Source organism: Cheilinus undulatus, linkage group 17 (genome assembly GCF_018320785.1).
Source record: "Cheilinus undulatus linkage group 17, ASM1832078v1, whole genome shotgun sequence".
In the NCBI taxonomy this organism is placed as follows: Eukaryota; Metazoa; Chordata; class Actinopteri; order Labriformes; family Labridae; genus Cheilinus; species Cheilinus undulatus.
This window is the reverse complement of record NC_054881.1, coordinates 5,176,702-5,191,495: the sequence shown is the minus strand read 5'-3', so window position 1 is coordinate 5,191,495 and position 14,794 is coordinate 5,176,702. Positions and strand designations below refer to the sequence as shown.

General features: G+C 38.4%; 1 protein-coding gene across 1 annotated transcript in view; it reads left to right on the top strand.

Annotated features, from left to right (window-relative positions):
- Nucleotides 1-14,794, top strand: part of marveld2a (MARVEL domain containing 2a) — a 32,446-nt gene that overhangs the window by 8,051 nt on the left and 9,601 nt on the right. The window contains exons 3-12 of the mRNA XM_041811094.1: nucleotides 1,106-1,326; nucleotides 1,651-1,686; nucleotides 1,811-1,974; nucleotides 2,209-2,380; nucleotides 4,379-4,429; nucleotides 4,698-4,815; nucleotides 6,960-6,971; nucleotides 11,930-11,981; nucleotides 13,632-14,298; nucleotides 14,385-14,552. Coding sequence (XP_041667028.1) covers nucleotides 1,106-1,326; nucleotides 1,651-1,686; nucleotides 1,811-1,974; nucleotides 2,209-2,380; nucleotides 4,379-4,429; nucleotides 4,698-4,815; nucleotides 6,960-6,971; nucleotides 11,930-11,981; nucleotides 13,632-14,298; nucleotides 14,385-14,552 — 1,661 coding nt within the window. The remainder of the gene's footprint in view (nucleotides 1-1,105; nucleotides 1,327-1,650; nucleotides 1,687-1,810; nucleotides 1,975-2,208; nucleotides 2,381-4,378; nucleotides 4,430-4,697; nucleotides 4,816-6,959; nucleotides 6,972-11,929; nucleotides 11,982-13,631; nucleotides 14,299-14,384; nucleotides 14,553-14,794) is intronic.

Here is a 14,794-nt window from a genome sequence, read left to right as displayed (position 1 = left end):
AATGCCATTTTTTCCCTAAAAATCTTGACTTTTTTTTTTTAAATACAAGAATTAACAGATTCTCCTCAAATGTTCATCTTTTAGGTTGGCTGTAATACATTCTGTTTCTAATGATGGTTTTTAAAAAATACAGATGTGCATCCAGCAGCTGGATAGCTCAGTGGTGACTTTGCTACAGGAGATTATTCTAAACCTATTCCAGGCACAATGAGTATCATAAACGCCAGGAACATCTGTCCCAGATGTGTGTCGCTTTGGATAAAAGTGTTTTGTGCTCAATAACACTGTACCTGTACATCTAATTCAAACAGTCAGAGCAGACATGGTCTGAGATCTTTGGTGCTCCCCCTAGGGGTGCCCAGACCCCAGGTCAGGAACCAGTGTACTAGTGGACATACACTTAGTGCATTTCCCCTCAAGTCAGTTTTAAGGGAAAGTTATAGAAAGTAAGTTGTTGTGACAGTGCCACATAATTCTATTATTATGTTATGGTTGATACCAGTGTTAAACGGATGCATCTATACATTATTAGTCAATCATGAATATATCACAATGTTCCAGGATGCTCATACTTGATCAGTTTGTTAGTTAAAAGTATATCAGCGTTAAAAGCATGTTTATGAAGGGAGAAAAGCTGTTAAAGAGGCACAGCTAGCCTCTTAGCTCGTGGCTAATTCACCCTCATTCATTCTTTTTACCAGCAGCTTCAGTGCACACGGCATGTAGGGATACTGAGCCACAGAAATGATAAATGAGAGGTGGGTAGGTGAAGACATATTGTTAAAGCATAGTGTACTAAAGTGCAGTAATGTGTTTTCTAAATTTAGATGCCCAGAACAGATAGCTAATCCAAAAAATGAATGATTGCTTATTAATCGTGCAGGGATTATATCACAGCCTTTCTTGCATGTTTCGATTTAGCAACTAAAATTCCAAACCTTTAATGCTCATTAGTCATTTAAATCCAGCGATATGTTGAAATATGGTAAAGGTGTTCAGATGTGGCAAACCCTTTAATGTATTTTATATGAACTCCTCCCTGTGTGCCGGATATTTCCAAACCAAAACTTTAATAATAATCTTACTGTTTCTTTTTGTTAACCAGGCATTGTTTATGTCCGGGACACGACCCGTGGAGGACTCTGCTCCTACCCGGTCTTTAACAACGGCATCAACGGGGTGTTCTGCAGGACTGAGGCTGGCCAGACTGCAGCCATCATCTTCCTGTTTGTCACCATGGTGGTGTATCTGATCGGAGCCATCGTGTGCCTTAAGCTGTGGAGGCATGAATCTGCTCGTAGATACCGGGAGAGATACGGCCAGGAGGTGAGGTCTCACAGGTTCACTTTTTCTGTCTTTTGTTTGTTTTTGGGGCTTGGTTATGAAATTCCTCCAAATCATTCAGGGATTTCTCCTCAGATTAAAGGATCACCATCACCTTGTACCACGGTGATGACTAAAACACAGGCTGTTGTTACAAACATGTCTTCACACTTTGAGTGCAGTGCAACAACAAACCGCATGATTTGCAAACAGACTGTAGTGAGTGGGCAGGGTCTGTGTTTCCTACCTGTGTGCTGTCAGGAGAAACTGCAGAAAACTCAATCTGGTAATAATCTGATAATAAGTTAAACTGCTGTGTTTCCACAGATGCATCCCTCTGAGATGAGAGCAGCAAGAACCCTGGTAAATATCCGTTCTAAAATCATGATATAGATCATTCCATTGTACATAATGTAGTTGCTTTATCCCTAAAACCATTAAAAAACATTTGATTAGTTGTTGCTGCATGCCGTTCATGTCTATGCAGATGGTTCCAGATTCAAATCATGCACCCAGAGCTCCTGAACAGGTCCAGGGCTCCTCAGTGGTCCCCATCCATGCCGCTCCTAAAGATGTTCCACCAAAAGTCCTGCAGGGAACTATACCATCAGGACACATCCCCAAACCTGTGATACTACCAGACTACATCACGTACGTGCTAATCAAAATATTTAGCATACTTCCTCGGACAACACACCTTAAAAAAAGTACCAGAAATGTTTAATTTTTGCCAAATCAGTCATTTTTATGACCTGTTTTGATTGAAGACCTGTAGCAATGTTGCCTCTGAAGCTTTGAAGAAAATATGATGGTATGTTTAAAGAGCCACTTTCAGTGTTTTAAAATCAAAGTGTTCATTTGTACTTTCTACCGTCCCTCCTGCAGGAAATACCCAACGATCCGGTCTGTAGATCAGCGGGATCAGTACCGAGCCGTGTTCAACGACCAGTACGCAGAGTACAAAGAGATCCATGCAGACGTGCAGGCGACGATGAAGAAGTTTGAGGAGATGGACGCCATGATGCGCAGTCTGCCACAGCACCCATCCAGCCAGATGGTGATTATTTATTAAACATAACAGAGATGCAGAGTTAACCCTGGTTTATACTTTTGTGTCAAATAGCTTTACCAAAGTGGCCTATGTGAGCACCACACTGTAAAATCTGCTGCATAAGTTGCACTGTAAATCCTTGCTTTTGTATTTAAGTTGGCTACGTCCTACATACCAATTTGACCTATTACAACTGCGTGCTGGAATTCATGATGAGACCGACAGGTTTTGGCATCACTTTTTGACTGCTTTTCTCCCTTGTTAGACATTTGAGTAAAGCAGGGTCTTTTCTGCACGGTAAAAAATAATTTTGGAATGCTGGTTTGACCGAAAACACAAATATGACGGTACTGAAAGAGATAGCTGCTGCACAGAAACTGCATGTTGTGAAAATGAAAGTTATGCATGATGACAATTTAAACCTTTTTTCCTTTGGAATTAAAAACAGACTGCAGCTTCTATACTTGTACGTTGGTTTGATGCTGTTTCTCTGCAGTACTCCTCCCAAACACTACTTGGCAGGGCAGTTTTTATGCCAGTTTCTGGTCCTTCTGCTATGTTTCTTGCTTGTTTATGTACAGGAAATCATGATGGCTGAAACAGAGTGTATTTAGTTGGAGTTAGAGCTGATAAATATTGAGCAGAAGTTAAATTTGATGCAGAGAGGAGAGGAGGCAAAATACGGCAGATGGGGATTTTTTTGCACTTGTTTGAACACTGGGAGAGACATACAGCCATGTGCATCAGTTTTAGACATTTAGGGAGCTAAGGATGGATCACTGGGCCCGATGTGCCACAACCTGGGGCTGGAAAGGAGGGGAGGGGGGCAGAGTCAAGCTTAATGACATCTCTTTTGTCCGGGGACTTTTCACCCTGAAAGCCCCGGGCAGTTTTCCAGTGGGCCCTTGGGACATCCAAAGCACAACCATGGGCTCATGCAGCCCTCCTACCCACCTGGATGGTATCCTTGGCCATTCTTACCGGCCATATCTACCCCAAAAGGCTCATTTATGCTCTACATTTGAAATGGATATGGACGGTCGGGGAGGTAGGGGGCGGTGTTGAGCAATGCAGCCAACAGTTCAACCCAGAGTAGCAAACAGCGAAGAAGACACATTTTAAAGAACTTAATCGAATTTTCTGAGGAAATATAAACGAATGAGTGACTTTTTAGGAAATATAAACAAGTCAATACTAGCTCACCCATGCATATAGACAGATACAAGAGCACAGCTGAGCAGAGAACGGACTGCTCTGTCTTTGGTCTACGGGGCGAATTGAGCAGCTTCAAAGTAGGTCGAATGGAGACGACAACCTGGAGTGGGTTTGTTTTTCAGTTCAGAATCCACAGATCTATTCCCATGCGTACATAGAGCCTTAACTCCTTCGTAACAGTCTGGACTTTGATATTTTCTCAACAGATTATTTTCCTATGCCCCTGGTGAAATGTAAGGACATCCAGAGTAAAACCAGGGTTGTGTCAGTGCTCCTCAGGCGGGCTTACTTCACGCATCTTCGCCTTATTTAAGCCTTAGTTTTTGGCCCAATCAGTGTCTCAGTCTGCATCATTTCGATGTATAGTTGCATTTTTATTGAGGTGCACGGTGGGTACACAGACCTACAATGCTACACCGTAGCTCTGAAAAAGAACAATAAATCAGGCTTTTTGATCCAGCATTAGAAATTAAAATGATTCCTCATCTTTGCTGCAGTCTTTATGATACTCAAGGGTTATCATCTCTTCATTTCTATGTCTGTTTATTCCACCAGTTAATGACAGACACTGACTGCATATCTGGAGTATCACACAGTCTGTTTGTTTTTCAGATGTGCTTCATTTCCCACATGTTGTCACTTCCTCTGTTTGTGCTTCTTGATCCTGCTGAACTTCCCCTCCACCCTCGAATTCCTTCTCTGAAAGAGCCGCTTTACCGCATGAATAAAGCTACTTTGCATATTGAAAATGGTTGCATTTTACTGATGCCATGTCTTTTTATCCTGCAGGAGATGGATCGGATAAACAGAATCCTTCAGGAGTACCAGAGGAAGAAAAACGTGAGTTTGTTGTCTTGTGTAAACATCACCTAAGTGGGGTCTTTTCTGCTCCAAAGACTCAAAGTAGTCAGAGTATTTTATCTGCAAACATTGATAAAATTATCAAAATTATGTCCGCATAGACCAATACTTAAGGAACTTTGATCTGTTTTCATTCAATCATCTACCTGGTGAAGGTGTTAACCTTTAAAACTGGTCATTAATGCATTAAATTTAAACAACTTGAGCTTATTTTTGTCTCATTTTTGTCCCTGCCCTGTTCCATCAGGATCCGACTTTCCTGGAGAAGAAGGAGCGCTGTGAGTACCTGAAGAACAAACTGTCACACATCAAACAGAAAATCCAAGAATACGACAAAGTCATGGAGTGGAATGACGGGTACAGCTGAGCGTCTGAGGACTTAAAACACTGGAGAACCACTGGGACCACAAATAACAGAACTATCACAGACAGAGGAGGACTGCCAGTGTGAAAATGACGTTTTAACTGGACAGTGAAAATCAGGACCACGGGAACACAACTGGGATTTTAAAACCACCCTTTCTCTTGAATCTGTGCAGCATTTGTCTGTATGAGGGAGCGTATGTTAGCTGTGTTGTTTGTCTGCTTCTGCCTGTGAGCTTTAAAAAAACACTAAGGAGTGGAATTTTTTAAACATTTACATTTAGGAAATGCACTTGTTTACTTTGTGCAGAGGAAGAGAACAGAATCATACCACTCTTAAAGGGATAAAGCATCTAGGATGTTTTATCTTCAATCCTAGCTCTGCTTGAGATTTAAAGCCAGCTTTAAAGAACCTTTACCACCAAGACATGTACACTATTCGCTGATTTAAATATGATAGACCCTCTAATTCTTCCAACTTACTACACCTACATATTTGCACATAATTGCATTTTTTTAAACCATAGAAAAGGAGAACTTTTGACTTTGCATTCATAGCTTTTCTTGCAGAAATGCAGATTTTGGATTGCAGAATAGTGATGCATTTTCACGCCCTGACTGTGTCCTGATATGGCCCTGAAAAGCTGCCACATTTGCTTTTCTAACACCATTCCATGTTTTCTGGTAACTTTCAGTAGCAGCACCTCACTCTTGATCCAAAAATGACAAACCGAGACATTCCTGACATATTTTTGTCTTTTAAAAAAAGGGAAAAGGGACTTAAGCTTTATGAAAATTAAAGTCAACACCCCTTAAAGTCCAAAAATCAACTCTTAAAGTTAAAGTACTAATTTAAATGTTGCACCTCACTTATCTGCTCACATGTAACATGTAATGTGGTTTGGGGTGTTACCTTTTGGTTGCATTCACACAGAGACACCAGGATTAATTTTCAGCACATCTTTTCTAGCATCCTGTCCTCTTTACATCATTTTTATATTCATGGTGTAGAAAAAGGGAATGTTCAAGAGCACTTAAAGGCACATTCAGTTTTGCAGTTTCATTTTACAGTCTGTTAGTCTGTAGTAGCACAAGTTTAAACTTGGTACGATTCTTATGAAACTCAAAAGATACCTACCTGTCTCAATGCCACGGCAGCTAGACGTCCCACATTTGGCAATTTTCTGTCTTTCTTAACTCTGCACGGAGACATTGCTAATGTTTTTGCCCTCTTTGAATCGTGAACAGGATTGTTTTTGTAGTTCTTTATGGATTCATCTCTGACTTTGGCACTTGGATTAATTTAAAAAACATGAAACTGAAAAGAATCGTCGAGTATTATGGCAAACCTTGTTGCGTTTTATGCCATCGGTTCTCAACTGACCCAAAAGTAGGTTGCAAAGCTGAATTGAGCCTGGAAAAAATGAGGCAAAGTACCCAGGATGAATGGAAGTCTCCATATATGTTGTTTTATGGTTCGGTTTTGTCAGACAAGGAGTACATTCTGGTTGCCTTCCTGAGATTTTGATTGATCTATCCTGTTATCTTTGGTCGAAATATCCTCAAGGAAGCTGGCTGTCCCATGATAATGTCTTTTTCACTGAGCCTTTATAAAAACAAGCAAGATATGCATTATAAGAACAGAATTTGCAGCCTAGTTTGCATGCATGTCCTCTCAGCATTTTGCCGTCTTTTACTTCAGTCATGTTTTGCTCCATCTAGGGTCCAAACTGCAACATTTTCATTACATGAATTTGATCCTATGCAACTTATCATCCATCCCTTAATGCCTATTTCTAATTATGCTAAATAAGAACCTTGTGTTGAAGATATAAATATGAGTGAAGCTCTAAAGGCTTGTTTATCCTTCCTGTGCATGTGAAAATACATTTGTAACTTATAAATGAGACAACCATTACCCCCCACATACTCTGCTTTGTTCTTTGGATCTTGAAAATTAACCCACTAGAGCTCATACATAGACCTCTACTACTTTGTGGTTGCTGCTCCATCCATTCTGCACCATGTAGTTGCATGTCTCTATGCCTAAGTGAGCTAACAGAGACTTGTAGTCTCTTTCTCTCCCCAGAAAGTTAAAGTCCCATAAGTTTTCAAATAACTCTTTCTCTGTGTTCTTCCACCCCAGTGGTTACCTGTGGTACTGAACTATTTGCTCATCTTCAAGAGAGTATGCAGCAATAAAGAGGAAAAGAACACAATGTATAGGCATAAATGTATGCATTCTGAAACTAGAGCATAAATGAGCCATAGAGTATTTGACGAAGTCTGTGACGGCAGCAATTTGGTTATTAAAGGAGAGGTTTTGAAGCCAATCTGGGGCAGAAAACACTGTTTCAAACTAGCCTACTGTCATCTTTGAAACAGGCAAAGAGGCAGAGCTGAGGTGGCTTGTAGTCTGCTGAGCGATGCCCCAAATTTGCATAGCTTGCATCCTTCTTAAAACCAAAACCAATGAGTTATTGAAAAACACCTCTCCTGTGCAGTGTGCCCTTAAAGAGATGAACTGTTCCCACCAGAATCGTTCCTTTATCTAGGCTGTAAACATTTTTATTTCTGCTGTAAACATCAGCATTTTAACATAGGTGTGAATACAACTTCTGCTACTTCTGCAGCCAGCCTCTAGTGGACACTAGAGGAACTGCAGTTTTTGCTGTTGCTTGGTTTAGCCTTTTGTTATTTCATTTTCTAGTCTAACAAACCAACCACATCAAACGTGTTAATTAGTGAGCTTTAAAGTGTATTTAGGTGCCTTAAGTTTGGATAAAGCCAGGCTGCAGCCGAGAGGGCGGTATATTCTTGTTTTCTTTCTGCCAAGTGCATTTCCCAAACTGTGTCATTTTCTTTTTAAAATGGTCTTAATATGCAAATATGTCTAAATGCCGTGTAATACTGTGACTGTGATTGTAACTCCTGCTTTATTTCATTAATAACACTGGGATCAGTCGTGAATGTTTGCCTGAAATCACTGGGAGAGTTCCTCTTCACAGGTGATACTGGATTATGTTTCTAAAGATTTACCTCTGCCTAATCTCCACTACAGATTAACTTTATCTTTGTTCAATGTCTGCATGAATTCAGACCTGATCCAGATCAATCCAAAGTTTGTCTGTTTGCTTGAAGTGCTGTGACGATTGTTTGGATTGTTTGAATTGCACATTATCTTTTTTAAGCATGTCTTATAGTTAAGATTTAAATGTTTTATTTGTTATGTAACGCTCTGTTCTACCATTTCATAGATTAAAGATTTTATACGTAGAGACACTTATTTTCTTTATACCACTGAACACATTGGACCTCGAGAAAGAATGGAAATAACGTCCAACTTTGTCTCATAATATCAAGTGTATGTGTAAATATTTTGCTGTAAATGTCCGTATCCTTTCATAATTTAAGTGATCGTTTGGTGCTTTTGCTTCTGCATTAAAAATCTTGTTCTTTTATTCATAAACAGATTGTTTCTTTTACTGGAAAAAGGAAGACAAAAGGCCACAATGAGCAAAACTTGGTAAATGAAAGCTAAAGTAAGCATATTTGGCAAAAATCAACCTGAATCTGTATTGTTGATGTGAAACACTCCTGAAACTCTCTGGTTTGAGCTTTCACAAGTTGAAAAAGGATGCTGGATTTGAGTTGTGGTTGGAAATAAGTACAATTAATCTTTCTATATAAAAATGAACAAATAAGCTCAAATGCACACATAAAATCCAAGACATTTGTATAGAAAACCCTGAACCAAACCCATGAGTGACATTAATGATACCATGTAATATGTGTGCTATGTCAGTTGTGGGACTTTTATTTACACATTTTTTTTTACCAGGAACTTTATTGCTGTGAGGCAACAGTGCTATCTAACCATTACACTGTGTTAACTCTCTTCGTTGCTCACACTGTGTTCCAAATTACTGTGCAAATATGATTCCAATTAAACATTTGATTTTTAGTTTTTCGAAGTTTTCAGCCACCCTTAACCAGTGCCCACAAGGAGAAACAATTGGCTCAGTAATATATGAAGACTCATGTGGTCCAGGTGGATGGAGTCCTGGGTGGTACGTGGATTGCCACCGTGTCCCAACGTCAGCAATGGGGAGGTGGAGTAATGTTTTGGGCTAGGATCATAGAAAGTGAGTTGGTAGGCTCCTTTAAGTGCCTAATGTGGATTTCCTGCCATGGTCCAAAAAGACGAACCGTGCCTTTTGGAGTAAAATCTTTTTCAGGTAAGACAACACACCATCCAATGTTGCAAAAACCACACTGAGGCCTTTGGCTGCAATGAGCATAAAGGGAGAAAAAATCCTGGAGTGGCCACCATCATCCCCTGACCTTTAACCCTATTGAGAACCTGTGGAGCATGTTTTAAAGAAAGCTCTATCAGGGTTGGACGGAGGGCAGTTTAGCTCAAAAACAGCAGCTCTGGGAGGCAATTCTGGTATCCTCAAATAGCAGAAACTAAACATGGACTTAAAAGATAAATGGATGAGAGAGTTGTTAAGGTGATATCAGCGAAGGGCTCCTATGTTAATATGGAACCGGCTCTGTAAAAATGGTTTTGATTAAATTGGTTTAATTTTAGAAAAATTTCCTCCTAATGCTAAATATACAACAGATTTCTGATATCAATCCTGTAGACACTATTGAGTGTTTTAAAACTCTGTTTTGCATAATAATTTGGAAAACTGCATTTTAAGTTAGTATGTAACAAAATGCTGTTGTCATCATTGGCAATTTTGTCTAATAAAATACAGATTTAATGTTAAGAAGTAAAAAATCCAACTGACTGCCTATTATTTAGACTATTCAGGAAAAAAGGAACAAAAACAGTATGTGCATAATAATTTGTAATACAGTGTATATATATTTTTAGGTTCTTATTTTTGCTTCATGTCCTTATCTTTATCTCTTTTGGTCTTTAATTTTGACTTTTAATGTATTTTTTTCATGACACTGTAATAAATTTTGTATTTCTATCACTTTAAATACTTTGTTGCACTATAAATACATAGTCCTTGTCTTGTTTTATAAGTTTCAAATATTCAGGAAACTTAGAGGTGGATGAAAACTCTTCTTCTATGTTTTCACCAAAATAAAACAACATCTCGTTATGAGTGAGTCTTTTGTCTCTGTTCTTTACCTTTACTGGAGCATGTCGACGTATTTCCATAAAGAGAATGAGGACTTCCGGTGTCGTAATGCGACACCTGTGCGGAGTAGGCGGGGCTAAAGGGGCCTAGAGCAGAGCTCGTTTGTCTAGGTGTGGTTGTTTTTATGATCTGGAGCAGTTTCAGCTGAAACATTTCAGAGGAGAGGAGTGAGCAGAGACACAGACAGGTGAGTGAGGCGACGTCAGCTACTGAACATTAAACAGAGCTTATTGATTAAGGTTAAGTTTAAGTTATTGATTTTAAATCAGGGATTAGTCTTCACCTGTAGCTACAACAAACCAGCGGTGAGGTTGGATACGAGCCACTTATCTCATTTATACCATCGCTGACGATGTGGAGCAAAGAGCAGGAACAAATTCAGCAGAAAGTTTAAACATGTTATGAATTAAAAGTGCTAAAACTGTTAGAATATTTTAACGGTTACTTTATTTTTTAACATTTCAATCGTGGTAATTTTATTTATTTTTTTTTTAACGTGAATGAAGAGAGGAAATGTTTCAGTTTCACAGCTGCTAAGTCAGGCGTTGCTTTAATGGCTGTTATAAATCTCTCAGTAGCTGTCATGATTGTGTGATTTCGAAATAAAACTAATAATCGATTTGTTGATCGCTAAAGAAAAGCTCATGTTATTGGTACTGTTAAATAGTTTGTAAGGCAATAATGCCAAAAAAGGAATTACTCAGATCAGTTAATGTAAGCAAAAGTCTTCTTTTTGTTTGTTTTATGTCGTTATTATACGGTGGCCCTGGAGGTAAAATACAAACATTTCACCAATTTAAAAAAAATAATTATTTTATTTTATTTAATGAAATGCAAACATATTACACGACCAGAAAAATATTCATTTAAATGCAAATAAAATCTCCTAAAATGTAAAAACATAAACCTGAAAATGTTTAACTAAAACAAAAGAAAAAAAGATTACATGAATTGCAAAAAAATAGAAAAATAAAAATAAAAAAGGCAAAATGAAAAATATTGAAAAAAGTTTGTGTTGTGTTGCATGTGTATTTTTCCATTCTGTAAAATATTTGTTGCATTTTAGAGTATATTTATGCTTCAGTAAAACTTTTATGTTTCAACAGATATTTCTATTTGGGGACATTTTTTTTAACAATGAATTGTTTTTGGATATTTTATTTCTATGGTGTCTTTTCTTTTTTTAATTAAATCAAATGTATGCATGTATCATTAATTATTTTTGTGCTTTCAGAAAAACTTAATGCGACAGTATTTTTTCTTTAATTTATTAGTGGAATGTTTTAACATTCATTAGCATTCATTTAACAATAAATGTGTAACTAAACGCCCCCCCAAAATGTATTCCAAATCCAAAAACTTAAAGAAAGTAAAAGATTCTCTAAGTTTTTTTTTCTTTTTTTGCAATGTTTGTTTTGTGCTTCATCAATCTCATATAAAATACATTTATAAAATATTATGCATAAAATAAGGCTTTCACATTTCACCAATTTTTTATTGGAGACTGATTTTTTGCGATTCCTAAAAGATTTTTACATAATTTTGTCTTTGTATTCTACTCTCTTTTTAAAATTTGATTAAATGTTTGTTGTTTCTTGAGTTATTATTTGTGATATGAGAGACATTTTATTCATTCAGGAAAGTTCTTTTAAGGCAGTGGATTTATTTATTTATTTATTTTTGCATTTGTTCCTTTGGGCCACTCTATGATTAACCCACTAGTTTTTGTTCTTCACTATATGCTAAATTCTTTTTTTGCATTTCCCTGTGTTTTTATTTCCAAAATCCAAAAATATTAATTAATAATATTTATTTCCAAAAATAACAACATTGGCATATGTTGAAGCTTATTTGTGTCTTTGTATGCTATTTTAAACCGTGTTTAAACACGCCCTAACTGTAGAAATCTTCTTCCAGATTCTCTTCACAGACAAACACCGAGTGGATTAAGCAGAAATGTCCTCCAGGCCAAACGGGAGTCCGCCTCCCTATGAGTCAGATGGATAGTAAGTCTCTCTTCATGAGTTTACAGTAAACAATCCTGTTTTTGGTTTGTTGTGTTAGCTCTAAATTTTTACAGAGCTGGAGCAAATGACTGATCATATTAACACCCCTGATACGGAGGCAGAAAAAGGCCACAAATGTTTAAATTTAGCCATGCTTGTTCTTAAAGGTTATTTGGATTAAATCCTGTTGTCAGCATTATTTTAGCAAACACTGCTAGACAGTGACAGTTTCACAGCTTTAACCACATGTTAGACACGCTCTCTTAAAGGAGGAAGAAGGAAGAGAAACCGGGATAAAGTAAACTAAACAGGGTTACATGAAACAGACACCTAAAAATCTTAAAATGGACAGGAAAGTTTAACTACTTGAAGACAGATGATAAAATGGTACCTTAAAACGGAGGCAAAAATTCCTTTAATGAATACCAAATGGACTCATAAAGGTTGCTTATAACAGATGATGGTATGGTACCTAAAAACAGAATCCTGATGGCACTATACGTTGAAATTAAGACTCAAGGGTGCCTTAAAACTTTTTTTCCAAACACATAACAAATACAAAATATAAAAGGTTGGTGGAATGGTACCTTATCTGAGGTGCTAAAATTACAACATGAAACATAATGCCATAAAGTCATCCTCCTAATAGATGTCTTAATGTAAATTCTAAAGGGTATCTTAAAACAGATCAAGCCACAAACCTTCCAAACCTTAATACAAATTTATTTTCACTTTACAGGGTCTTTAAACAGACCCTAAAGTCAGACTTCTATGGAACGGATGATGAAATGGTACCTTACAACATCAACAAAAAAGATGCATTTAATACAAGCTCAAAATAGTTGCTTTGTGACAGATGGTAGTATAATACTAGAAGGCACAATACCTCAAAATCAGTCCTAAATTGTGCTTTAAAACAAGTTTTATTGGGTACCTTAATACACACAATCAAAGAAGACTTAAAAGGTACCTAGCACCATGAAATAACCACCTATAAGATATCACTAAACGAGAACTTGAAAACAAGAGATACCATGACATAGACTCTTAACGGGTACATAAAGACTGATCCTTATAGGGTAACCTAAGATGTACTTTCAGTGAACTGTACCTTTAAATTTAAACCAAATAGTTTATCATGCACGCAGATGACTTATACTTCCTCCAACAACACATGCCAAAAGGGAATCATAACATGGACAATAAAAAAGGCACCCAATACCCAAGGCATACTGATGCTAGTGGGGTACTTTGACATGGACCCTCAATTGTACTGTACCTTGAAACAGATGCCCAAGGGGGACTTAAAACAGATGCTGTTAGGTACCCAAAAAGGCACTTAAGTACAATACATTGCAAAATTGTACCTAATTATAGAAGCCAAGAGGAAATTATGGAAGAGATGGAAAAGGGTGCCTAAAAACAACAAAAGGGTACCTTAGAAACAATCCTTGTGCAGAATTGGAAACAGATACTAAATTAAATACCTCAAAACAGATGATAAGGGCTGCTATATTTGCCAAACTGGGGCCCATTTAAACTAAGTCAATGGGGTACATAAAGACGGACAAAAAATAACTATTTTGATGTTGTATATTTGGTGATATATATGCAGTTACATCGTTTATGTTCTGTTTTCCCTCTTCACAGTAACATCCCTCCCCAGCCAGCGTACTCTTACTACCCCGATGACGAGTTCCAGCATTTCTACCGCTGGGCGTCTCCGCCGGGCATCCTCAAGATCATGGGCATCATTGTCATCGTGCTCTGCGTGGCCATATTTGCTTGTGTCGCCTCCACTCTCGCCTGGGACACTCAGGGAGCTCTGGGCAGCTTCGGTGGTATCGGGTACGGAGGAGGAGGCTACGCTGGGGGCACTTACGGAGGAGGCTACGGTGGTGGAGGCTACGGTGGCTCATTTGGTGGCGCCGGGTACGGGCCGGGAAACAACTATGGCTATGGTGGACTTGGAGGGAACTACAATGACCCCAGAAAAGGCAAAGGGTTCATGATCGCCATGGCAGCCATCACCTTCATCGCAGCCCTCGCCATATTCATCATCCTCGTGTCTCATTCGAGTCTATCGGAGAGTCGCCGGTTCTACTTGGCCGTTATTATCATCTGTGCTATCCTAGCCCTGCTAATGCTAATAGCCACCATAGTCTACTTGGTGGCGGTGAACCCCATGGCTCAGTCGTCTGGATCCGTCTATGGGAACCAGATCGCCGGTCTTTGTGCCCAGTACCAACAACCGCAAACTTCAGGAGTGTTCGTCAACCAGTATCTTTACCACTACTGCGTCTTTGAGCCACAAGAGGTGAAAACGCTATAAAGTTTTCATGTATTTAGTAAAAAAAAAAAAAAAAAAACTGTTTTTTGTTTGTAACAATCCTCTCGTTTCAGGCGATCGCTGTGGTGTTCGGCTTCCTGGCCACCATCGCTCTGATCATCATGCTTGTGTTCGCTCTGAAGACTCGCCAGAAGATCCAGAACTTTGGAAAGAGCAACATTTTGTGGAAGAAGGTAAAGGTTGTGGACGAGCTTGAGCCGCCCCAGGATGTAGAGGCATGGGTGAGTAGAGCTTAAAACATTAAGTTGTTTAATAAGAAGTGACAGTTTCACTTCTACTCAAAAGATGCTCCCTTGGTTAGTCAAGCAGCATGTTTGAGTTAGAAACCCCCATATAGATAAATACATTTATGACTATGTATACTGAATACAATAACATTGGTTTAAAAGCAATAAATCCATAGTAGCATGAATCTAAAAAGGAGGGTGCAACCAGCTTTATCCTATAAAGGAGGCAGCTGGGG